General features: G+C 40.0%; 1 protein-coding gene across 1 annotated transcript; it reads right to left on the bottom strand.

The window, feature by feature from the left end:
* Nucleotides 1–285: 285 nt before the first annotated feature.
* aldh1a2 (aldehyde dehydrogenase 1 family, member A2) lies at nucleotides 286–26,957 on the bottom strand. Its single transcript, XM_067589743.1, has 13 exons — nucleotides 26,691–26,957; nucleotides 18,508–18,612; nucleotides 18,068–18,208; nucleotides 17,460–17,589; nucleotides 15,590–15,651; nucleotides 14,783–14,911; nucleotides 8,451–8,564; nucleotides 4,630–4,732; nucleotides 3,792–3,976; nucleotides 3,485–3,649; nucleotides 3,186–3,343; nucleotides 1,496–1,570; nucleotides 286–1,241 (listed from the first exon to the last, which is right to left on the bottom strand). The coding sequence occupies exons 1-13, from the start codon at nucleotides 26,805–26,807 to the stop codon at nucleotides 1,169–1,171; spliced, it is 1,557 nt and encodes a 518-aa protein (XP_067445844.1). The 5' UTR covers nucleotides 26,808–26,957; the 3' UTR covers nucleotides 286–1,168.
* Between the last annotated feature and the right edge of the window lie 634 nt (nucleotides 26,958–27,591).

Raw genomic sequence — 27,591 nt, 5'->3', positions numbered from 1 at the left:
GCTTTGGATAAAAGTGTCTGCCAAATGGCTTTATGTAAATGTAAATCTCCCTTGGACAGTTTATTTTTAAGTGAGATGCATTAATATGAGCATTTTTAAACATAAAAAATTAAATATTTGGTGTGTTTGAGCTTCAGCAGCAGAGTTGTTTTCTCTCATTACTGTGACGTGTGTACCTCACATTTCATCCCTGAATGAAACTGAATTGTTTGACCTCTTGAGCAGCAGAGAAAGTTGAGGAAGACATGATGACTGAGCCCCAATAATAAAAGTAATCACACAAAATTATACAGGAAAAAAAGTTTTTACTGAAAAAAACTATGGTCATTTTATAATTTTATAGCATATGATTGTATAAACATAAACATAGATGGACATCAATGAAAATCAGTTACATAACGTTTAAAATATATCTACTCCTCTTGTAGCAGGTGAGAGTAAAATGCTTTAAAGAGGTTCAAAGCTTCACGTTTACATCAGTCAAGGGTTGACATACAGTGTTAAGTCATACAAGCTAAAATATAAACAAAGACAATTAGAAATCAATTTTAATTCTGAATTAACATTTCATCCATTCATATCTGAGGCTGACAACATCAGTGGTCTTGAATGAGCTGACATGCTTGCATAAATTCTACCTGGTGAACCAAGACAAAGACACATGAGGTTTTGACGATCATACCGCACAGTACAAGAAATCTGCCTCCCAACACATGACAAGTTGCTAGTAAAGGGTTGATTGCAAGTGCGGTGACTGAGTCTCTTGAGCATCCAGCATCTAGGGAAGAGGACCGGGGTGTAGCGTCTGGGAGGGGGGTTGTTATTGGGGTTTGCAGTCAAAACAGCCTCCCCCATTGTCTCTGTGAGTGCTTTAGTGTAGTTAGTGGAGGAGGTATATGGGGATAGTTCAGTGGTTGTCAGTTAGACTAGAGACAGTCCACAAATTCAAGGCAGGTGTAGATAGCAGGACAGCGACTGTCTGACTGTCCGTGGCAAGCAAGGCGGAGTTGATGGAGGCACTGGGAGGGCAGCGAGTGGTCACAGCCTGTAGTCACCATGGAGATAACTAGTTTTGATGGTTAATGTGGTTTGCCACCATGGATGGACCGACAAGAGGCGGATCAGTACTGAGGAAGATGCTACCTCCTCCCAAAAACATGTGGCTGCCTTAAGAGTTCTTGGCGACCATCTTCATTGTGATGGTCTTCACTTCTGAGTACTCCTTCAAGCCACTCTCTCCCCTGAAAATGGAACAGGAAATAGTAACAATGTAGCTCATTTTGTTTAAACTCTCGAACTGACACTGAAATACGGCGTATACACAGCTAGAGACTCTCAGCGCAAAAGTACTGCAGTATCTCTCTCTCTCTCAGATGAAGATTTATACAATGTTAAGCAATTTTGGAAAGTGGGTTTTCAAAACACAAGTCAGTATTAGTAATATTGTGGTTAATTGTGTATATTCAGAGGGCAGGCAACCAAGAGTCATACTCACAATTCACGTCCATTGCCAGACATTTTATATCCTCCAAATGGACACTGCGTGCTCAGAGCATTGAAGCAGTTTATCCTAGGAGATACACAAAACATTGATCACTCTTGTGCGTTTGACTCGTGTGATTTGTTATTGTAAAATGGTGCATAATTTTGTCCAAAGCAGTAGTATTAAAGCTGCATTCAGTAAGACTGATGTAAAAATGTATTGTCTCCGGCACTGCTATTTTTGCAACCCTCTGGATTTAATAACATAATTCCATTATTATTTAGCCAACACAGCTGAAAGTTTTCAGTTTGTATATTTGTGCAGCCACACAAAACAAGTGACAGTATGCTATGAAGAATAAATAAAAAGATGAAGTAGAGGATTGCAAATAACAGGACATAGTTTAGAAAGCGGGTGAGCTCTGTGATTGTGTAAGTTTTAATTCTGAGGAAAATGGAGAAAGTAGAGTCCAAATTTTCCCTCCAAGTAACCTTTAACTTAGATGATTCAAAGTGAATAAATCTTGACTTGGAGCCAGTTTACGGAGGAGACCAGATATTAAGAAATGGAGGAGATTTGAAAATACGCATATACATAGTTTTGACAACTGAGGCTGAAAATGAGGTTGAAAAAGTACAGAATTGGTTAAGATTCAGCTTTTTGCTAAAAACATAGTGGTAATGCTGTTTTCTATACTTAGTATTTACTGTATTGCTATTACTGTATAGTTATATCATTGGTCAATGGACAATATATAAGAAAGCTGGAAACAACATGATGATGAAGGCAAGATGTATGAAATAGTTTGGTGAATAAGGCATAGTGTAGTGTAGAAAGGTTTTGTGATGTGTTTTAATTCTGAAGGAGCACTGATGAGTTTCATGGGAACATTTGGTGTACAAGCTAACAGAGACATCTAATGATGAGGCAAAAGTTATGACTAAATATTGAATGAAGGACTGACGGGAATTCCTCAAGACGTCACTATAAAAGTATATGAAGATGCAGCTGGTTGTCTGTAGTCAATCCCTAGTTTCTTTTCATTACGAGAAGTGGTTGTTGAGTTCGATAACAGTGGAGAAGAAATACACTTATGAACTGGTGGGATTTGTCGAGGAAGAAAAGATGGTAGGAAAAGAGGCTTGGTCCTTTTCAAAGTACCAAACAAAAGCCTCACAGGGGAAGAGGAGTGGGATGGTGATTGGGCGGCATCAAATATGAAGGACAAAGTAGAGAAACATTTCCTCAGCTAACAGAGGATTGCAGTCAAGGATGATAAGTGGTAAAAAAATCTTGGCGCATGCTGTATGTTAACTATAATTCTACCCCTAGTCATAACCATCTGCAGGTAATTACAAAAGAAAAAAACAATTTTGGGTGAACTCAAGAAGTAACATTTTACAGCCATTTTATTTATACAAATTATAAAATGAGGGTGTCCCTTTACATTTACAACTTGCGTTTTGCATAGTGTCTTGCATCGGCATGTTGCTTCTGATATTTTTATATCCTGAAATGTCTGAGCTGAGGACAGAACGTGAAAAAAAGGAAGGAAAACATTTCTTTGTGGCTTGTGTAATGATAGTAAAGTGGCACGTCGCCAGTTTACAGTATCTGGATGCCAGAGTCTGTAATGGATGATACTTCCCATATGAAAAATATTACTGATTGCAGCTAAAGAAACACAGCAGATGAAACTCACCAGACGGTGCCAGCCTGCATGGCTGTGGATATGGTCATGGCCTTGTTGATGTCATTGGTGAAAACAGCAGCAACCAAACCGTAATCTGTGTTGTTGGCCCTTTCAATCACTTCTTCAATAGTCTTGAACTTCATGATCTGCTGCACTGGTCCAAAAATCTGTAAAAAGGTCAGAATATAGGCCATTACTGGTCATGTATAAAAAGATGCATTAAAACTTATCTAGTATGCCTTTTCACATAAGTACACATGCATTAGTTGGGCTGCCGCTATCAAAATCCTTGTCAAATATCCTTGTACCTCCTCTCTGGCAATCCGCATGTCGTCCCTCACATTAGAGAAAACAGTGGGCTCAATAAAGAACCCTTTCAGGCCCAGGGCTTTGCCTCCACACTCCAGCTTGGCTCCTTCACTGATGCCACTCTGGATAAACTCCAACACTCGATTCTGCTGCTCCCGACTGATCTGTGGAGGTGAAACACAGAAGACCGAAACATTTTGAAAGTGAAAGAAAAGGGGAGGTACTGCAAGTGATGAAAGAAAACAGAGCTTTTGCTCCAACAACTCTGTAGTTTCATGAAGCAATAGAATTGTTGTTCTCTCTCACTTGTGGACCCTGCTCCGTAGTGGGATCGAAGGGGCTGCCGACTGTTCTCCTCTTGGCTCTCTCCACGCTCCTCCGAACAAACTCCTCATATATGGGTTCCTCCACATAGATGCGAGAGCCGGCTGTGCAGCACTGGCCTGCATTGAAAAACACGCCCTGGTGGGCCTGTTCTATGGCCAGATCCACTGAAAAAAAAAGTTAATCAATAACTAGATTAAACTGCTTGTTCATTCTAAAAATTGCCCTGTGGAAACTAGTTTTTATAAGGAAGAAGCTATTTAATAAAGAAAATTTACAGTGAAATAAGGCAGAATTTAATGTACCATCATCCCACCTATGTAAAAAAAACCTCATCTGGTAAAAAAAGTAATATGTGTAGTGTATTGTTACAAAATTTGCCCCGATATTTATTGGAGCTATCCTGTGCAAATCTGATACCTGACACCTGAGAGACAGGACCCTGCTGTTGCGTACGAAGGGGTACGAATGGACCCCTGTGATTTATGGGTCTCGACTGAAGCACCCGACTGAGTCAGGGTCCATTCTCCTGATTTACAGGCCTTAGGGAGCCCCTCTCACGGCTGCTGAAAGCATTTGAAAGCCTCAGCACCCCCAGTTTGGTGAGCCACTTAGAATTTATATGAAACCCATCCATCCACAGGTTTTCATAGCACTACAAAGCTTTTGAATATTTTGGGATTCTCCATGTGTGTATTTCCACAGATTGAAGTTCCTGAGAACAGGATACGTAACTAAACAAAACAGTGGTAGTGGCGGACCACCTAGTAAGGGTGACAGGTAAATGGTGGAATGACTAAAACATTGCTTGAAAACTTACAATCAGCATCTGCAAATATGATGTTGGGATTCTTGCCTCCCAGCTCCAGCGTCACTCTCTTCAGGTTACTCTTCCCAGCTGCTTCTTGGATCAGCTTGCCGACCTAGCAAGGAAACAGATCTAGGGTTTACTCATGGAGATGCAGGCCTGCGGCCAGATCAGTAAATCAGCTGGAGCCATTAAATAGCCTAAGAGGATGGTTAGCTCCAAACAGGGAATGCACCGGCAGGCCAACTGAAACATGAGTTCTGCAAACACACAGAATGAATATCTATTACAGGTTTTTGGAGACAGCAACGGGAAAATAAAATTATGTTTCAGCCAGGAACAGCATCTGATGTCTACCAAAGGGCAGGAAGAACTGACCACAAGGTGTGTGGGTGGTGGCCTGTGATCTAACTGACTGAGGGAAATGATGTTGTTTGGTATGAAATGAGTCTGGTGTGTCAATATGGAAGATGACATGGGATTTTCTGTGGTTTCCCTTATCTTCGAGTCATTCCTATTTCCACTTGACTTCCTGGCAAGACTGGTGATATCACATAAACAAAACAGAGACTAATTAATAGGAAAATGATAAGACTTTTGGGGAAAATGAATCACCGAAGAGAACCATACACGCAGTTCACCAAAACAGCCATACCAGTGTCTTTTAGAATAATTGTTTTTTAAATAAGTGAAGTTTTTGCTAACCATTTCTAAGTCCATGCTGGAGATTTTTTGTAATGTCTTTGTCCTACTGCTCCAGGCAGCCATTGATATTCATTCATTTAGTATAGTAAAGAAATAAATTAGCAGACTCTTGAAGCTTGTTTATATTGTGTAATCCATCACAGAGAACATCACATCTGGATTCACTGTTGTCAAATTAAAATGATATGTTATTGTGTCATAGTTTTGCAGTTTAAGAGAAGGTTGATTTGAAAAGTCTGTGTTTCTTTACCTGCTGATGTTAATGCGACTGCACATAAAGATAAAATGAAGCCAGACTTGATTTGTGCGATCGATTATACGAGAAAGTTTGAAGAGTCTGATGAAGTTTCAAATGTCATAATCATAATACTAATTGAGTGAGGCACTTTTATTCAAGATATTTGAATGTTAATATTATATACAATACCAGTGAAAAGTTTGGACACACCTTCCCATTCACTTGAATGAGAATGTGTGTCAAAATTTTTGACTGGTACTATATATTCACATAATCACATATTTTCCCTGGTGAAAAATGGCGCATCAGTTACAACTGCACCGGAAACAAACTGTTTTATTTCACCCATTGACAATTTAAGGAAACAAGATTTTGAGAAAGAACTGTAGAACTGTACTATATCAGAAAGAACTGATATTTTTTCAATGTCATGAAATATTGCATTAACTCAAAAGATAACAAGTGTGAGAAACCCCATACACCTCCCTTACAACCCTACACCCTAAACAAGTATTCATCTTCCTGTTACTCATACGGCCTGTTTTATTTTCCAAGAGAACAGACAGGATAAAGCGGAAAAATACCCATTCTATGTCCAACAAAAAAAAAAAAAAAAACACCTCCAAAATGGAAAAGAATCTTCTTCTCTGGCTATCTTAGAGAAATACAGTATAGAATACAATAGAAAAGCCTGCTGCGCTGTGATGGTAAAGTACCACAGCTGTATAAAACCAACACAACACTTGGTTTGGATTCTGTGTGTCTGAATGTGTTTTGTGTCTGTCTTTGATCAGAAACACAAAGTGGCTGACTAAGGGGAGGTTGGCGTGTGTTTATTCAGGGGTAAAGGAAACATGCTGAGCTGCTAGACTCCTCCGTGAGGAGTCACAGCCACATGTGAATCAGTATGAAGATGAGTTGGGGTCCTAAAATCCACCTGTAGCTACGCCACCACCTTCCACCCTGTGAGGAGATGCTGTGATGGCTAGTATCCCCCACCGCTGCTACTACAGCGTGGTGACTCACTGTCTGGGCATCAGCAGGCTCTTACAGCACTGGCTCATTCTCTCAGTAATTGATTCCAGATCACAGGAAACAACAGGAAAACTACTAAAAAAAAACAAAAAAAACTGGGCCACTCACAAAGGAAATGTTCAATCAAGACGAAATGATAAAACAAAGAAGATGTTTGCGTTAGAAGGTGCATTTATGCTAGCTTGCATGCACACTGATTGGGTGTGTCTGTGTGTGTGTGTGCGTGTTTGAGAGACAGTGACAGAAGAAATATGTTTGTTTTGTATTATACTGTGCTGGAAAACCATTAAGACAAAATGTTAGAGCCATTTGAAAAAAAATCATGCTCAGCAGGTGTAATGTTTACAATGTTCACCATCTTAGTTTAGCATGCTAACATTTGCTAATTAGCGCTAAAAATCGCAGCTGAGGCTGGTGGGAATGTCAGTACTTTAGGTCATAAACTAAAGGATTGGACCAATTAAAATCTGACCTGATGCTGCTGCAGGGACCACCAAAGCTATTACAATTCATGCTGAGGGGGGACATGAATGTGTGTACCAAATTTATAGTAGTCTATCCAATAGTTTTCAAGACAGTTCACTAAAAACCTAAAAAATATCAACCTGCTGGTGGAGCTAGATGAAAAATCAGTGGATCACCATAGTCAGTGGGATTCATCTTCTGGGGACCATGAATTTCTGTACAAAATTTTATGACTATTCAGCCAATAGTTGTTGAGATATCTCAGTCTGGACCAGTGATGGAGTGACCCACATAGCAATCCCTGGAGCCATGTGGCTAAAAACCTTTTTCATTGTGACATTTATGAATTCACTGATCAACGCGACTGCCACTACAGATAATTTGTACATCACATATCTTATGCTTACGCTCAACTGATGGAAGTAATGTAGGATACAAAAATATGTTGCTCCCTCAGTCTGATACTCACTCAGGTTTTAAATTAAGATAAATGAATCTCATCATGCTGTCTAATTTTGCTTTCTTTAGTTTTTGGCTCCTTATCAGTGAAAGTAATCTATGATTTCTGTGTGTGGATTTATTGGAGGTTGGTCACAACACATATAGCACCTGTGCAGTATACACACTGCGTCTCCAACACACCACCAGAGTCAAAACAGACATCTCCATAAACCACAAGTCTAATCCAAACATGACATAAACCTGGCTCATTTACCAAAGATACATGTGAAATACAAGCTGGTCACATTAAAATATAAATTCTGCATTAGGATTGTTGTAAATTGTTTTACCAGAGGGTTTAGTTTGCATTTAGAAATAACAGATGTTTATAAATGATCTGCAAAAAAGGAATCTGCTGTCACTCTGGCTGTTCCCTCCGGCCTGAGGAATGCGTTCGGACGGCAACACCTCCAAGCACTCAACACCTAACATGGTATGTCCTTGACAATTTAGCTTACCATTAACTGCTTCCCAGTCCTGCAAACCTACAAGGGTTTATCCTGTGTGTGTCCTGATAGTAAGTCAGTGTAAGGATGTTTGTGCGTGGTGAATGTACGTTAATACAGCAGAGACAGCGGAGGGAAAACAGAGGAGGAACTGTGCTTTCAGAGAGATGTGTTTGTATACTCTTGACAGAGCAAATATGTGCATGTGTGTGAGATAAAATCAGAGCACCCTGTCATGGGGAGTAATGACAGGGCACGCAGCTTACAGTATGTAAGACCCCATTTGTTTGTCATTTAGACTTCAATACAGGCTCACAACGTCCCCTAATTACCCAGGCTGCTCTTATGCTCTGCACATGTTGGTCACTGTGTCAATTCTGTTAGCTGACAAAAGCGAACAACAGGCAGCTGCTGATCTGTGCCACTTTATCAGGGAAAAGTACCTCAGTTGATCCTGTGAAAGCCACTTTGTCTATGCCCATGTGCGAAGCAATTGCAGCTCCTGCCGTTGGCCCGAATCCTGGCAAAATATTGATGACTCCCGGTGGAAACCCGGCCTGTCAAAACAATATGAGAGGAAACAAGCTTTAGCGGAGATGACAGCAGAGCCAAGCAAAACCACAGGCAGTGTGGGGGAATCCGGACCCAACCCAACCTCCCTACCAGCAGAGAACGGAGAGAACATCAAAAAGAAGAAGGCAACAGACAGATAGTCTCCAAAAAGAGGCGAGGCCAGAGAGGGCAGGGGGAAGACAGGGAGGATGTGGACACTGAGATTTGTAAAACATGATTAGGTTTATCTACTCTATAGTACCATGTGATGCGCTGCATTATTCCCATCTTGTCCATACTTACTTGTTAGTTTATTCCTACTGTACACAAGTGCACTCACTAACCCTGGTGCTGCACAGTCAAGTCAAGTCAAGTCAAGTTTATTTATATAGTACATTTCATAGGACAGGCGTAGACTCAATGTGCGTCAAGGTAAAAAGCAAAAAAAAAAAAAAAAAGGGCAAAGATCATACATGACAAAAACATAGAAGATAAGAAGGTATAACATATATAAAAACATTGAAGATAAGATAAAAACATAGAAGATAAGAAGGTATTATAATGACAAGGGAATAAGATAAGAAGGTATTTTTATAATTAATAAAGGAATAATAACAATAATATTGATTCTAAACTAAAAGTTTTACGTTAACCACATACTTTAAATCTAACTAACTTTAGTCTGCTTTTAAAAGAAGACACTGTTTTAGCGACCTTAGTTCAGGTGGTAGAGAATTAAAGAGAGTAGGACCATAATGACTGAAGGCACCATGAGCTGATGTAGAATTTATTCCAGGTATTGTGAGACCTTTGCTTGATGATCTAAGGGATCTGTCTGGTGTGTCCTCAGTGAGCATGTCAACAATGTAGGAAGGAGCTAAGCCATTTATAGATTTAAAAACAACAAGAAGTATTTTAAAATCAATTATTTGGTTTACTGGCAGCCAGTGAAGAGAAGTTAGGAGTGATTTGTTCAAACCTCTCTGGCTGCAGCTTTCTGAATGAGCTGGAGTTTATTTAACACCTGCTTTGTCAGTCCAGCAAAAAGTGCATTACAGTAATCTAGTCTTTTAGAAATAAATACATGAACCAGCTTCTCAGAGTGAGAGTTGCCATAGATCCAAGATATCCAGTGTTTATCCAGTATTGCTGATTAAATGGCAAAAGTCCTTTTCTCTGAGCTTCAATTTGAAAATATGGTGAAAGTGCAAACTCTCAGCTCTCAGGTACAAGTTTTGAATGAACTGTCACTGCATTGGTGACTAATGTAACTTGTGATTTTAGTGCTTTCTACACTGGGTGCTTTTGTATGTTGCACTGGCATGACTGATCTGAAATCTGGATATGTTTGTCTGCACAATGAGCAGTTCCAGAGATGTTGGTAGCTGCAGGCAATTCAGACACTTGTAAGCACCGGTGAATATTTGGTTTTAGTCAAATTTAATCCGTCCCTCACACAATCAAACAAACATCTGTGGCCATTCTGTATTTCTACTAGTGTAAGTTGGCAAACCAACACACACATTTAGCAGGAAAAAAAGCCATCAGAAGTCATTGTGTGCGGCCAGGACTGGGAGAGGCTGCACAAAAAGCTGCCAGGGCCGGGAGCAAACGGAACTGCTGCCCGCTGCAGAGACGACTAGTGGCAGCTGGCTTCATCTCTTGCTGCATTCACTTGCACTCGGACATCGGAGTTTTGCTCTTGTTAATTTCCGACCACCCACAACTTTATATATATATATATTTTTGAATTAGATTGTCCAAAATTGGGGTGGCCGCTGGGGTGGCTAGGCATTTTTTAGCCCCATGCCACCCTGGTAGATCTTCCTGGAGAGGAAGCATCTAACTTTAGATATATTTCTGAGATGATAAAAGGCAGTCTTGGAGATATTAGATGTGTGCTTCTAGAAGTTAAGATCCAAAATCACACCTAAGTTTTTGGCATGCTCACAAAATTTTACCGACAGGGGAGTTAACAAAGATTGAATCTGTTGCCTCAAAGCCTTGGGACCTACTAAAAGAATCTCTTTTTTGTCCTCATTTGTGGCCATCCAATATTTGATATCTGCAATACAATGGAGGAGGTCATTCATTGGGTTAAGGTTGTTGGCAGACACAAATATGTATAACTGTGTATCATCAGCATAGGAGTGATATGAAATATTGTATTGCTGAATGATGGACCCAAGTGGGAGCATGTACAAGTTAAACAGCAGGACCAAGAATTGGTCCACTACCCTTAAGGAGTCCATATGGAATGCAGACTTCAAGTGATTCAAAGTTACCAATAGAAACAGAAAAAGATCTTCCAGTAAGATAGGAAGAAAGCCAATTAAGAACTGTGCCTTTAAGGCCTAAACAGTATTCTAGGAGCTGAAGAAGAATTATATGGTCAACAATGTTGAAGGCTGCACTGAGGTCAAGAAGTACAAGAATAGAAACTTTATGGTTGTCTGAGCTTATTCAGATCATTAACAACTCTGACCAGGGCAGTTTCTGCACTGTGGTTAACTCTAAAACCAGACTGGTATACGTCAAACAAATTGTTATATGTTGTTACATATGAAATTGTTGGTATACAACATTTTCAAGAACTTTTCCCAGGAATGGAAGGTTTTAGATTGGTCTGTAGTTCTCAAAAACACATGGGTCAAGATTACTCTTTTTCAACAGTGGTGTTATAATAGCATGTTTGAGACCTGTGGGGAAAATTCCAGAGAGTAGGGAGGCATTAACAATCTCAAGGACATCATCTATCAAACAGCTGAGAATATTTTCAACAACTTAGCAGGCAGGTCAAGAGCACATGTTGCAGAGTGTAACTGCTGCACCACTTCTTGTAGTTCACTACTTTGAATAAGAACAAAGTTGGATAGAGTGTGGGCAACATGGCACTGAGTTAAGACTGTGGAAGAAGAGAGATCACACCCACCAGCAGAGGAAGCCACAATATTATTCCTAATATTGTAAAATATAAAGTATGAGTCAAATTCATTACATTTCTCTGAAGAATGGAGCTCAGCAGGTATCAACTGTATAAACAGAAACTTAGAATTATTCATATTTCCAGTAATGATTTGAGAAAAGTAGTGCTGTCTAGTTTTTTGGAAAAAAAATACAAAATTGATCTGAAATCCCTACATCTAGAGTGCACTTTGGAATTACATCAAGGCCTTTTGAAATTACCAGGTCAGTTATGAGTAGGCCCAGCAGTGTGCTATATGAACTCAAAAGTTGATAACGTGTCAGTAAACTGGTTAGCAAAATGGTCTGTGGTGTTATCAATATGAATGTTAAAATCACCAGAAGAAAGAATTGAGTCATACTCAACAGTAAGTTTAGATAAAAGTTCACCAAATTAAGGTGTAAAGCCTTTTTAAGCTTTGGAGGGTGGTAAACTGTGAGCACTAGACTGGGATATACAGACCTGGTTACCAGAGTTAAATACTCAAAAGTAGAGTCAGAACCAAATAAGACACTTATACATGCTAAAATATCTGATAAAAATAGTAGCAACACCACCACCCTTCTTGTTAGACCTGGTACAGTGTGAAAATGAAAAATTAAATGGTGATCAATTCTTTGTTATCAGTTTCATCAAGCCAAGTCTCAGTAAGGAGAATACAATCAAGCCTGTGAGATCTTATAATATCATTAACAATGAAAGTTTTTTTTAGTGAGGGATATGACATTGAGGAGTGCCATCTTTACAGAGCTTGCAGAATAAGTAGCAGAGTGGCAGAGTCAGGCCTAGGATGGCTTGAGTTTTTCAGCGAATGTGTTTGAGAGTCACAGCACACAGTGGCAGAACCCACACTGTTAGGGCTGGATGTAATAGTGGGAGACACAGAGGTCTGGATCGGGCCTTGCTGTGGTGCATGTCAGAACGAGTTAAAAGCTATAAACTGGATAAAATTAGCAGTCAACTGCTTTGTTCCTTTTCTATTAGGGTGCACACCATCTGTTGAAATCAAAATTTGAGATTAAGTTTTTTAATCAGTGGTGGAGACTGAAGAGTTGAAAACAGTTGGAATGGGGCCAGAAATAAGACAATGTCTTCCCAGACTCTCAGTTGTGTAACACAGGGACTCCACGTCAGTGTGTAATTTGCTGGAATTTCTAGTCATGACGTCATTTGTTCCCACGTGCATTAGAACAATATTAACAGTGGGATGCAGGTCAGTGAAAGTTGGAATGAGTTCAGTTAGGTCGACTACCTTGGCACTGGAGAGACAATAGGTGATAGCACCTGGGAGAGTTAAATGCCAAACGACAGAATCACCAACTATCAAAATTTCTGGATTGCTCCTTACCACACAGCTGTTGTAGATGACTAGTTTCAGCATCACACGACGCTAACCATCAGTGTTAGTTTAGCGTTGGATTTGTATTTAATACACTATATACTTGTATTATCTTTTCTGTATATTATGTCAACAGTCTTAGCTTCACTATATACAGAGCTTTGTTATGATTTGCCCAGTGCTTTGTCTGCCAGTACTCTTTTGTAATGTGTCAGCATTGATATTCAACCTCCTATTGTGTTTCAAGTTTTGTGTCTGATTCAAAAAGTTTGGTTCAGTTTAGTTAAAAGATTCGTAGTCACTGACTGTGTAGTTTGTTCACTTTTTTATAAGCTAAACGACCACATCACCATTCAAATGCACTTCAGTACATAAAACGCTAATTCTGTGTTCAGTAGCATGTTCAGTCTGTTTCTAGTTACTGTACATTACATTCAGTTCAGTGCAAAACTAGCACTATACCACCACTGTTATAAGGTTAATAGTTCATTGCAGTGCTTGAAGTGGGCCAGTACTCACCACCTCTACATCTTACTTTTTGGTGTAACATGACTTTTTCTTGCACACTGGCACTTCTCACAAGTTGCCGGTACTCTTTTCTGCCATCTCCATATCAGGTTCTCTGGATGATTCATAATGGCCCTAAATAAACTACATTATCTGGGGAGCGCTACCATATCTCTGTCAGTGGTTAGTCTAAGTAACGTTATATTGACCTTACAATAGTGTTGGCCTGGCTCCAAAAGCGCACAAAGAGAACACGAACAAAGTCAGATGATGACACACTTCGAAGTCAAATCCTACCCAACCAGTACTAAATGCAGGCTGGGAGCAGCAAGCTAATGTTAGTGCCACTCCTAGCAGCAAAGAGCCTGTTGATGTAACGTTAGCATCAGCAAAAATACCTGCTGTTACCGCCATCGCTACCACAGCCAACTACAATGTTAATAATAACGTCAGTCAAGATGAATGGCCTGACTGTCAAAGGATCAAATGCTGTATTTTTTTCTACCAGAACAACTGGCTGGTTGTCAAAGACAAAAAGATTGGATGCAAAGTATGTAGTAAAGTTACATTGCTTGCTGCTCAGAAAGAGCAGGGACTGAGGCTGTCAACTGAGTGGAGTGGGTGTTTAATTTCTGTCTTTGGTAATGACAAAGTTAGACAACATTCATTGTGTAAGAAAATCAAGAGACTCCAAATCCCACTTAAAAGCAGCAGAGATTGAAAAGATGGCAGCAAATGAAATGAAATTCACAAGAAAATTCAAGACATGCACAGGGCTGAACATAATACAAGTTGCCGATACGCACGCCAACATGTGAATAAAGGGAGTACTGGCACTTTTTTTTTTCCACTTCAAGCACTCCCACGTTGGGATTGTTTCTGGGACTTTTGCAATTAAGCCTTTAACCAGGAAGTAATGGACTGTTACATACTGTATGTCACAGCTGAGCTAACAACGGTGTGCTCAGTCACTAGTGAGGAAGTAAAGAGCTATCTGCTAAAGGCTACTGATTCAGTTAATGACAATGGTGATTCAGTATACTCAGTTTGTTTTGAAGATTCTGTGTTAAATATTTATTTGCACATGTACTCAACCTTTAGCCCTAGCTAATGTTGGTTTGTATTAATCTAAGGGTCAAGATTGGGATTATAGAGTCTGTAAAGATGCACCCGATAGACAAGTGACACTTTGTTAAACATCTGTTTTTTGTCACCTTGTGGTTACAGTAACATTAGACTATCCAAATAAAGTGTTGGCCAAATTCATAGTGAACACTGTGTTCTTGGCAAACTGAAACCTGTAAGTGATTCTGATTCAGTTAGTGGAGTATTAACATTTGACTATCCAAATAAAATCTTGGCAAACTGCCCTATGAGCACATTGTGGTTGGCAAAGTGATCCCGTCATTTACCTCCTTGATAAGAGCTGCCATATAGAGGCAGGTGAGCGGCGTCTGCTCAGCAGGTTTGAGGACGACAGTGTTTCCACATGCGAGTGCCGGGCCCAGCTTCCATGCTGTCATCATCAGAGGGAAGTTCCACTGTGGGCGGACACACACACACACACACATGCCGGAAAAAGACATCATGCATCTGACTGACACGTTGGGTGGTCACAAGTCAAGCTCAGTAACTCATCGCTCTTAAGTCACTTACTCTCATTTTCACTCTGTCTAAACATAGTCAAGTGAGAAAATGTTCTCGGCACTTGTACAGTATTTTCTCTTCCCACAGTATTCTGAGAAAGCAGGGAAATTGCAACACATGTGCAATAGACCCATATCACTGTACAACACACTGGCCTGTGTTATTTCTGCTTTACACAGGAGCCCATGGGGCTCAACACAGAACCACACGCTTTCTGCACTCTTGCACAATCAACAGTGTCTCTTTCTCCTTGATCTTTTACTCCTTTCTCACCATTCTCCTTTCCTCAAACTTTCCTCTTTTCTTCCCTCAGTTCACTATTTTGTTTCTCACTTCTCGTTCTGTATTGCTCAAACTCACTGGCACCTTCATTTTTGAGGCTTACCAGCAGGATTTACCAGAATAAACAATGACTGTCGGGGAATTACCAGAAAATGCAGAATGTAATTCAACAAACAGGCCAACATTTTCTTTTCAACTCTGCCTGTTCATTGTTATCTGTATGTTTTTTTAAGCTTTTATATCCATTTGTATCCATCATGCATGTCACTTGTAGGAAGGGTTATACTCACAGGAATAATTTGCCCACAAACTCCAATGGGCTCATGTCTGGTAAATGTTAGATACTCTCCATCTGTGGAAGGCAGACGAGCACACACACACACACACACACACACACACACACACACACACACACACACACACACAAACATCACACACAAACACACACAAAAAGAAAACTTGGTTATCTAGCTTTAGTAGTTTTAAGCTTGAAAGTATCTGAAAATGACTTGAAACACATGAAAAATGTCACCACTCGATACCCCTGGTGTTGTTGACTCAACATGTTAATTTGTAAATGAATCCACACGCAACATTCCTGGTTACTTTACCCTAGTGAGAGATTACGTTTCGAGCCTCCAACAGCACAGGCATGTGTGTAACTGTTTTAGGTCATAGAAATGGGTGTTATGCTGGAAAGGTTTGCTCATTCCTCTTGCATTACTTGAGTAAAAGGAGGTGCTTACTGAGGGTGTGCCATGCTTGTTCATTCTCCACAAATGTACTAAAAACAATTGATATTGAGAAATGTGTGTATAAATTTGTTACAACAGCCCTCAGCTGATGAAACATTGCCTAATGTTGCATTTGGACTGGAATGATCAATGGTGGATAAAAAGCCAAAATATCTTTTTCAATGGGATACAGTGAAACTGTGACAGTGGACACAAAACTCTCAAGCTTTTTCCATGATCCCAAAGTGGATGTTGGCTCTTTCAAAACTGTTACTGTGAGATTTTCAGGAAGAGCTCTAATGTTCCTTTTGTTTTAAATTATGACACCTGCAAATGACTTATATTTCAATTTGGAACATGTAGCATAAACTGGATCAAACTGTGTAGCCAATGGTGCTCAACATGATGACGCTCCCAATTCATTTCACACTGTCTGTGATACTCCATAATCTTAGTATGATGTGCAAGTCGAATAGATGCTGAGGGGTTGTTGACCTCATCCTGACAGGTGAACAAATACAACCGCTGACAGCCTTACATCATACAGGCTGCAGGAATCCCCTTGTTTATTTTCTGTGAACGTCTACTAGAAGAATAAAGCTTAAAACCAAAGCCCTGGGAAAAAGCTCACCGTGGTTGGTTTGGCAGCAGAGTACAAGAGAAGCTTTGAGAGGGACAATACAGTGGTATCAGGAGGTTTCCCATGTCCTCTTTCTTATTCTATTTTCCTTTTTTTGTGCTGCCTGTTGAAACAGACAGCCAACTTTCCCCTCTTCCTCCCCCATATTCAACCGATTCACTGGTGGCAGCCTCCTCAGGACAATAAATGTTTGTGTTTGGATTGATTTCCAGTTTGATACCTTACTTTGCTGAGCATGCTTTTACTACATTTTTTTTGTTGTCGTTTAATAAAATAAGCCACAAATCAGTCTGTGTGTGGGGTCTTAACACAAAAAGAACTTTGCCAGAAAAAAATAGACTTTTAAATGAGCAAAACTATGATTTAAATCATGCAATTTCTTATCCAAGATTAAGTTAAGATTTAGAGTTTAACAAAGCAAACAACCTTTGATACACTACAGTCACACTTTGATTTGTGCTCCAACAGTATTGCAATTTGATTCTCAGCCAGGTTTAAGACAAACTTGCTGTTCATCATCAGCTATTATCACCTACTTATCTTTTCTTTTCTGCTTTTGTTTGTTTTGTTCATTTATTTTCACACTACATCATTGAAATATACAATGTAAAAAAAGTCTAATTGAACAGGTTAAAACACAATATCTTTGTAAGAAATTCTGAATTTGGCATTTGGCATCTTGAAAATGCAAGTCAGAGTTTGTTGACTTGGACATTGAGAATGCCACAACTTCCAAAACCTCTCTTCCCATCATCCATCTGCCTTTTCGTCTATTTCAGATCTTACCCATTGGAATAGAAGTGCCGTGGATCTTGTCTGCATATCCAGCAAAGTATCTCAGTGTCTTTATGGTTCCTTGGAGGTCCACAAACAGGGTGGGCAGAAAAGGTTTCCCACTGTTCAGTGACTCAATAGTCTGAAAAGAGACAGGGGAGACGTTTGAGAAATATGTGATATAACCTTGTGATCCTCACATAATTCCATACTGTTCCAGTGTTTACACACTCCCATGGGTGAAACGTGAAACTATGATAACACTAAACTACAAATACACCCCCTCAGTTACATGTTCTCCTTAAGGCAAAGCAAGTTTATTTGTATTTTCAAATGCAGAGGCAACTCAAAGTGCTTTGTGGGAGACATAAAAAGCATTAAATGACAAGGGAAACCAAAGTAAATAAAAAGTATACTAGTATACAGACAACTGACAAAGAAATAATGGTTATAGGCTACTATAAGTTCAGTGCAGTTACAGTCCTGTCATAAATAAACAGATACATAGGGTAATAATCCAGTAGACAAAAGGATTTATTGTCATTATATCCATGAGGAGGAAAACGTAACCTCTCTGAAACCTAATTGATTCAAACAAATCCCAACATTCGTCCACTTACTGCTAGATAGACGCTGTCCCTCTCCACCAGGTCAGCCAGTTTGGACAGCAGTCGACCTCTCTCAGATGCGTCCATCCTTCGCCATACAGAGCCCAAAGAAAAGGCGAGGCGAGCAGCCTGCACTGCTTTATCAACATCAGCCTATGAGGAAAATGGGGAAACATGCTAATTATCTAACCTTAACCAATAAACAGGTGTATTTAACTGAATCTCGCTGAAATAAGAAAGGCCTGGAAAAACTGCCTAATCCCTAAATTATAATAAACTGACCTCATATGGCACTTTTGCTTTTCTTTATTATTTGGACATAAATACTTTCTACGTCGTGTATATCAGGCTGTAGTCATAAGATGAACTGAATCTGAATTTTCATTGTGAAAGTGGATGCAGTGAGATAACCCTGTTCACAAAAAATGACAGACAGACTGTAAAGTAATTACCTTCTCTGCTTCCTGGACCTCACAGATCTGCTCTCCAGTAGCTGGGTTGTAAGAAGGGAAGACCTTTCCACTAACAGAGTCCTGCCACTCATTGTTGATGAAAATCTGCAGAAAAAAAGAGACAGTTTTTAGTATTTTAGTAAACAGAGAACAGGAATGTAAAGTCATGGGTTTGTATGAGTTAAATTCACATATGGATTATTGCAATTTTACAGATTGTATTAGATTTTTAAATGAACTGAGCTTGAGTGGAGATCATAACCCTTTATATTCTTAAATATTTATGTTACATTAAGTAATCATATCATTACACCATGTTGGCTACAGTGGTGTGCTTGAAGTTGAGGCTGTGAAAGCCTAACAACCCTCAGGCAGCAGTCCCAGCACATCCAGGCTCTTGTGTAAGGGATATGGGAGAATCTCTGGAAATCTGGACAGAGATTCCTGCCTGTCCAGCATTGCTCTCTGGGGAGTGCTCCACCATCCAGACAAAGGGGTGGGGTGTGGGGGGTAGGGGGTGGGGGGACAGATAAATCCCTATCAGACACCAGACCCCCACCCACCAACCCCCAAGCACACAGACACACGTTTCACAACATCACTGCTCGTTTACGAGATCATAAAACACGTGCCGCACTTGGTTTCTGTGATGCGTTAAAGCAAGTCTTCCGTTAAACAACCACCTGGGATTCCAAACAGGACATATTCAGTGTCTACTGAGACCACAAGAAAAATAAATGTTTACAGAGTCACAAAACTGAGAATTATGATACGTTATGAAATATCTGAGAGGAGGAACATGTGAGATGCAAGGTGTGATTTGAAACTGCAAATATATCTTACGCAACTTAAGTTAGATAAAAAATCTCTTTCCTCGCTGACATGTTTAGATCCATTAGGCAGACTACTCACACACTGTTTTTAATGGCTGTCAGTCCGTCTGATAGATAGAGTGTAAGGAGAACATCTGTTGGCACAAATCTCTCTGTGTATACATATGCTCTTACCGTCCTTCTACTTTAGAGGAGTTCAAATGCACTGAGAGCAAACCTGAGAGCAGGGTTCAAGTATCCCACTGGCCTAACTCTCCAACATGTTTACCTCCATAAACGCCGGGCTTTAAGTACTATTTAATTGGCTGTAAACTCTTGGCCGTGTTTACTTTCGGGCTGGTATAAAATGCCAGGGAGTCTGAAAACTGTTGGGAGTCAGCAAACACATTGCTCTGCCTGCCTCCTCCTCTTCATTCCCACGGGCTCATGAGGGGGACTCTGCATATGAATAACTCAGGCATTTAAGGTGTTCAGTATCTGTGTGTACCACCTCACAGAGCCATACGTTACAGACTCATTCCTCTCCGGTTCCTTTGTACTGGTCACCCCCACACCATCCCCCACACACCTACACACACACACACACACACGCAGATAGACAGACACAGGCCAGAGTGGCTTCTCTCTCTACTATTCTCACGCGCCTTCCATCAGAGGCCACCTTTAATCTGCCGCTCATTAAGAGCACTTCATAAAATTGTCAGTAACGATAAGGAGCAGAGGGCCAGCTACAAAAACAGAAAGTCCTGTAGAGCACTGAATTAGTTTTTAAATTTATAGGGGCCACTGAAGTGGGGCGCCCTAAATCAGAGGAGCCCCCTGACAGCCTCAACAGTCTGAGCAAGAATGCAGACCATGGGTAGCTTTATGCATGGCGTAACCCCTCTCACAAGACGCTGCTAAAGGAGAACGGATGAAGCACGAGAACAGTGGAGCAGGCCGCCACCTAAATCATGGCGAGAAAAGGACAACTGTCAGCCGCCGTTTGGCTCGGCCCTCTCTCTGGGCTCGGACTGGTGTTAGACTTTTGTCTCGTTCCATTGAGAGACTTGATTAAGATGACAGGACCAAGTAGTAAATCAACTCTCAAGGTTTCTTAAAATTGCTTTTAGGATCATTTGGAAGAGGGGCAAAGAACACAGGAATGAAAAAACAAGTGCAAGGGTGCACATTTTCAAATGACAAATAGTGTTTTCTTTCCCATTCCCTGCGGGGTCGTTACTATCACTTCACATGATGGTTTCATGATTATAAAAATCTGCACTGCCAATGAGCACTAAGAAATAACTATCCAGAGACTTTAGGCTTGATGACAACATTTTCAAAATAAACAGTTTTCTACTCTTGCAATGAAGCCTTTTACAAGGGGACGTTCATAATTTCACTTTTAAAGTGAATCTTAGTATAAATCATCTTAAATAATCAAGTTTTGTACTGTTGCATTAATAAAAAGAAACATAAAAACTGACATAAAAGCACTGATGTGTGATGCCAGACACGTAATGAGGAGGCCTGATGTGGATGAGAGCTGAGCAGTAAGCACATAGGTCAAGACTTTCTGCATGGGCCGCAGGGCAGCTGCAAACATTTAGCAACTCCCATGCTTTTCTGCAAAAGCTGTCAATCACATCATCCAGAGAGATCCGGGCCTCGGGGATAATGAAAAGATGAAACATTGTGTACACAAACATGTGTAAAAGTGTTTTTGTTCACAGCACGTTTCAAATCAGCGCTAGCTTGGCAATTTATTCGTATTAATACAACATTTGAGTGAGTTTGGCACACACACCGCAGGTGTCCCGAACATCGTCGTTCATCCCAAAACGTTTTATACACTCTTATATAAGTAATGATCGGTTCACCTTGCGCCTTGTAAAATATGCAGATGTTAATATCTTTTATTTTCTCGTGTTAACTGAGGTTTGCGTGATTTTTTATTATAATTCATTTTTTAGGAGTGAACTGTAATGGGAAGGAAGAAAAGCCAAAATATTTTCTGCAGCCAACAAAACATCTGTTTGGCTGCTTGTTTCTTCTCACAGTTCAGATGCTTACGGCTGAAGGAATATGTAATGGTACACAGTTTTGTCTTTTTTTTAATAGAGGGGGGTGGGGAGGAGTGGTGGGGGCGGGAGGTCGGGTGAGTTTCTGTGAGTGAGTGAGTGTGTGTGTGTGTGTGTGTGTGTGTGTGTGTGTGCGCACGCGCGCACTAGGGTTTATATATGTGTGTGTTTATACACAACACGCCAAGATTCCACAGCCAGACGAATCCTACCCGGGCACCTGCAACACTCGTCTGCGCAGGAAGTTTCATATCCTCTGCTATCACAGGACCTCTATTTCCTTTCTGGTTCTGGATCGGTTTCAAAAGTCTTATAATTACTACTGTTACAAGTGAGCCGAGAGCATGTGAAAGTGGAGACCAGGTGGTGTTTTTTTCTCCTACTTCTCTCCACATGTCTGACACCATGGAGCCTTCATGTTTTTCATTCACACACCCACAGACAATGCCACCCTGCGCTCTGGGGTTTGGCAAGGGCGACCTTGCTGTCACAGACTGGCAAACGTCTTTGTCTCGTCAGTGTGTGTGGGCAAGTGGTTAAAGTTGTTCATCCTGACTCAAAGGTTACGTGAGAAAAACAAATTTGACTAACACTGTAATAAGAAATAACTTTTCTTTTCTTTTGTGTCAGACACTTTGTCTTTAAAACCCTTTTCAGGCTTAAACGATGCTAATTTCTTAATGCATCTTTTAAAACCCAAAACTGAGTGTTAGACTTTTCAGTGGGTTTTTACAACTGAAAATCAACTGTTTGACAAAGTTTTTGGACAGATACATATGCAATAAATGTATTATTCAGACACAATATAAATATTATTTACCATGCTAAATATAGCAGAACTTGATCTAAAATCTTGAGGAATGTTCAAATTGCTAAAAGATTACAATTTAAATTTCATTCATCAACAAGAAAACAGACCTTACCTCTCACTACTGGTGTTTTTTGTAAACATCTGAGGTTTCATGGGTTTCCTGTGTACCATTCTTTAAATCTCAGGTCAAGGAAACGTTTAAAGAACATTTATTAACGTTGTTTTACTCGTGGTATCAGTAGACAAAGAGGAAGTAATTTTTAAAGAAATGTGCTGCTTTTCCACGGACAAATAAACATATAGAAAAGCACTTCTGTCTCTGTGGTGTCTCACGCTCGCTGGGGAAAGTGCCTATTCCAACAGATTTATGAAGCCAAGTGTTTTTCATAATGACACCGTAAGGATTTACACGTTCCTTGTCAAAAGGGCTGCAGACTGAAGGTACGGAAAGTTAACAGGGTAACCTCCCTGTCACTGCTCTTCCTTAAACAGTGATTAAGAGACAGGGGACATGATGTTGACGCGTGTGCTAAGATGATAATTTACACTCACTGCACAAGTAGGCATTTCACACCAACGGACATATTAATGGCAGTGCACACTTACCCTGTCACAATCAAAGAGATGTGTTTTAGAGAGTATGTGGCCATGTGTGTGCGAACAGGGAAATTGTGTAAGCAAAGGCGGAGAAGGGGGGAGAGAGTTCTCGCTGTGCTCGTTGTGATAAATCATTTAGTTGCACAGTATCCCCTAACTTTGGCTCTGTTTGATCTTGATCGCAGTAAGATGGTGGTTTTGAAGTGAAAAACTCCAGAACTGCAGGTCAGACTCTGGCGAGGCAGGGCCACTAACCCACACAGTGAGACAGGGTCATAATTTACACCCTGGTGGACAGCACCTAGCATCGGGGAGCCCCAAGCCTCCATCTGTACTATCTCAATCAGTGACAGATTGATGGAGCCTCTTATTCATCCAAACTGAGTGGATGTCTCTGCTTAGACTACTTTGCAAACACGCGGGTCTTCGGCAGACAGGTTCTGCACAGGTTCCTATGGTGAAAGTGCTCTGATGCTACCAAGAGCTAAGCAAGTATTTTATAACCGTTGATTAGATTAAGAGATCTGTAACTCAGACTGTGAACAGGGATGTTGAATTTGATCCCTAAATCTGGTTCTTGTTAGTTCTTTATACACGTAGCACTATTATTTATGTTAATAAATGTTATTAATTGCAACTGAAGCTTAACAAGAACTTGCGTGGCTCACTTTAAAAAGAGTTTGCAAAAGGTTCCATTATATTAAAATGAAGGGCAAAACCTGTACTGACTCTTCATTTGCAGTTCACACACACACACACACACACACACACACAAACATTTTATAGACTGTCCTTTCAAGTAAATGCAGCCGAGCTGTGCTTTTATTTCCATTCCTATAAAATTTGTCCCACTAAGTGTCTGGTTTAACAACTCATTATCACTGAACGGTGTGAAAAACCACTACGGCCAGAGGTATCATCAACTAAAGAAAAGTACACGTTTCTCAGTTTGCTTTAACTAGTCTCTCCTCTCCACTTTTGCCACAAGTGAAAAACATCAATAAATAGCTATCATGGCCCTCTTATTTATGGCTTCCTTTGTGGTCCTATCAACCTTTAAACTGTTTCTGTCTTGTAACCCAGCTGTTGGAGCCTTCTAGCGATAGAAATGTGGGGGCTGGGGATACGACAGCCAAGAGAAAGCCTTCCTCCTCATGGTTTTTGCTAGAAGAGAAAGGGTGTATGAAAACTACCAACTCTGCTTATCGGGGATATCAACAAAAAGTTGACGTAACTACAATTAGATATAGATACACACGGAGGGAAGATAGCTTCACTGATACAATCTTACAACGTATCTTTGAAGGTGAGCAGTTCATGACTGAGTGAAAAGGACAAGGGGCAAACCTCATTTGCAATAATCCTCTTTTATCACATGCTTCTCTGTTAGAGAAGCAACCCTGTTAAGTAACAATACTCTATCAGCCATATCTATGTTTCCAGGGTCGCTCAGATGTAATCTTTGCATTGCAAAACAAAGTATAGTGCTTTTTTTTGTGCACAGTCATGCTGACTCAATAACTGAAATATTAGAATTTTTTATGTAAGTCGACGAAAGCTTAACGTTGCCTTCATGTTTCAAAAAATGTTGTATATATTGGAAAAAAAACCCCATAAAAATCTGTGTGGAAGGATGCAGCTCCATCCACAAGCCCTATAAGCCAGTGAACAGTGTTGGCTGTTTCCCTTGCAGTCAGTGGGGTGGAGAACAGGAACAGGGTGTGAGGAGAGCCCACGCCAGGGGTGCCCATAAATCAGGGCCCTTCTGCCCCCTATGTCCACCAAACCAACAGGGACTGGATGATCCAAATTCCTGGGGGTTAATTCACCAAGTCGCTCCCTAAATTTCCTCCTGTATACCGTTGTGTGTCCTCCCCTTTAACTAACACTCTGCACTGTGAGCGAATGGAAAGCTTACAACACCACAGAGTCTATGCAACACGTAACGTCCTCTTTACGGTGCTGCAGCAGAAACAGCAGCAGCGTGCCCTTTGCACTTAAAACACTGAGGTATGTGTTAACACAGAGCAATTATAGCACTGAATGAACTTACAACACGCTATCATTAATCTGTCTTCTATGAGACGTGCCCTTTAATCTCACAATCATAAAAACACTTGTTCTCAGCTTAAAGACCGTTTCAGTAGCAACAAAACTGCAGTAGGCTACATCCTGGCAGCTAAGACTGATAATGAGACCTCTAACTAAGGATCACTGTAAACATTACAAGAATCCCACAGAGGAAGAACATACAAGGCCTAATGATTTACATTTTTAAACTTAAAAGACTTCAAAGTGTCCCAGTGTGTGTGAAGGTAAAAAGCTCTATCGAGACAGTGCAGAGTTTAACAAACGAGCCGCAAAACAATTCATATGAGGCCTACTTTCAACAAGTGTGTAACTGGCTCAACATTTGTGGGTCAAGAGTCACATTCAAACCACAAAGGCTCAAAATCTATAACAAGTTAATACAATTAAGAATAAATTATGTTATGGTATATTTACTGTACAAATGTTGGAACACTTAATAAACTAAAATGTATTTGTGTCCAGATATTTTTCTTGAAGTCTCTCTGAAAGCACATTTCTTTAGTAATTTCTGAAACATGACTTGTTTCATGACTCAAATAAAGTTCTTTGTTTGACTCAGACTCCTTTCTCCAGCTGTTTCTGCATCCCTCTTCTCCCACCCACACACTTCTGACTGGAGGGTGAGCCAAAAAAACTGCCCTGATACTACATTTTCTTTTCTGGGGCAACATGCATTTTAACGCTAAACAATGTGTTAATTAACTTTGTATTTCTTTTTATGTAATAAGGAGGCAATCCCAGATTTTTTTTTTTTTTGTGATCAGTGATGCCATTAAAAGAAAAGACTATAAGGCTACACAGAAAGGATTTTGGTTGTATTTGGTTTAACTTGATGCCTCATATGACTGACAGTAATCTAACTTTACAACTCAGTGAAAACCACTCACAAACTACTGTAGTGAAACATTAACTATAATCATCAGTGAAAAATTAAAAAAGAGAAAGATTTGCTTGTTGCAAAATTTAAATTGTAAGTGTCCCTTTAATTAATGTTCTTTAATTAGGCAACTTAAATTGTAAAACAATTGTTATGACTTCTTTATATGCAGTTACCTGAAACAATGTAGATCCTTAGATGCAATATGTAATAATAACAAAAAAAATATTATAATAATAGTAAATTGTATCCACGTGACCCTGTGTGTTATATAAAATGTAGTTTTTGTTGGTCTGGAAAGACATTTGGCTGAGTTTAATCCTAAAACAGTCAAACCATGACACGCCCTTTATTAAAACGTTATTATTACGGTTATTTTGCAGCACGTGTAATTATAATCAGCCCGAATTATGGTCACAATCACTCTTAATTATGATTTCATTTTTGGTATAAAGGTCTATGCAATGACTCACATCTGAAAATGTAAAAAAATTCAGTTAATTGTTTTAATCAGTCACTTCCTCTTTCACCACGTAAAGTTATACCGGCCAAGAATTTGATATTATTTATAAAATATGTTATATTTGTTATCTATGTCTGTAATTTAACTGATGTTGTCCGGTATTTATTGATAATTTAATGCTGATCGACGCTGAGCACGTGGACGCGGAAAAAAAAAACCTGATCGGGGACTTTTAAAGCATACAATCATCCGTTTATCAGCTCTGTGCTGGAAGTTAGAAAGTTTTGTTCGGAGAAGTTGTTGATAGTGGAGTTACAGCTGCTGACACACACAACTAGCAGTTCGCAGATTTCTAACTTTTGGTTAACATCAGACTTTCGTCGAGGTTGGAAACTAGTCCGTTACGAGCAAAGCAAACTTGAGTCGGTCGATGTACAGAGAAACAGACCTTGGTGTACTTGATCTCTGGGTTGGGCACCGGCGAGGGCATCAGCTGGAGGGATGCCATGAGAGCAGCGGGGTCGCTCTTCACCTCTCCGGGGATCTCGATCTTACTGGAAGTCATAACTGCCGTCTCTCCGCTCGTCTGCTGCGCCTCTCGGTTTTTTCCAACAGATATCTGATTAGGACTTTGGGTTTCTTCCTGGGTTTATAGCCAGGTGTCAGCCGCGGTTCATTTTCATTGGGCAAAGAAAAGGGCCGTCCTTTAGAAAATTAAATACACACATTTACATAAACGACCTCAGCCATGCGTGTTAAAGGAGGAGAAACACATCCACCCCACCCACCACCTCACTCCCGGTGCACTCGGTTTCCCACTGCTTTCACCCTCCAACAGCTGACGTTTCTGCGGTAATTCATAGTTTATCATTGACAAACAGTCTCCTAAAACCGAACACACTGTTAAAACGGAAAGTCTCAGATTACCAAAAGAGTTGAGAAAGGATAATATGTTAGTCACAGATATCTGAACTCAATAATGATAATAATTCAATATGTTCATGCATATGGCTTTCCTTTTCTGTGTTTATGTTTTAAATTAGGCTACATATGATAGCCTATAGTTGTTTTGTTAAAAAAATGTTCATCTTTGTGAAACAGACTAATGTTCCAGAAATGCTTTGAGATAATTTAATGTAACCTGCATCTTTACAAAACAATCTCAGCACAAGGTCCACTTAGTAGCTTATCTCATGACCTCCCTCACCAAATTAAGTTGTCCTGGGCCTGCAACTGTAGATGTTCAATGTTCCATTCTTATTTTCACTTTGGGGTCTTGTCGTTAATGTTGGTATAAAAGTTCTTGACCTTGGAAACAGTCTGTTCACAAATTGAACTCCATATTTACT

This window comes from Thunnus thynnus, chromosome 1 (assembly GCF_963924715.1).
Source record: "Thunnus thynnus chromosome 1, fThuThy2.1, whole genome shotgun sequence".
Lineage (NCBI taxonomy): Eukaryota > Metazoa > Chordata > Actinopteri > Scombriformes > Scombridae > Thunnus > Thunnus thynnus.
This window is presented reverse-complemented; position numbering and strand designations above follow the sequence as displayed.

What these genes read in the sequence shown, in the direction of transcription:
- aldh1a2 (XM_067589743.1), bottom strand. Translation starts at nt 26,807, where the DNA reads ATGACTTCCAGTAAGATCGAGATCCCCGGAGAGGTGAAGAGCGACCCC. An exon ending in CTTTCACAGGATCAACTGAG is followed by an intron (nt 4,733 to 8,450) that starts GTACTTTTCCCT and finishes TTTCCTTGCTAG; the next exon opens with GTCGGCAAGCTGATCCAAGA. An exon ending in CATATTTGCAGATGCTGATT is followed by an intron (nt 3,977 to 4,629) that starts GTAAGTTTTCAA and finishes TTTTTTTTTCAG; the next exon opens with TGGATCTGGCCATAGAACAG.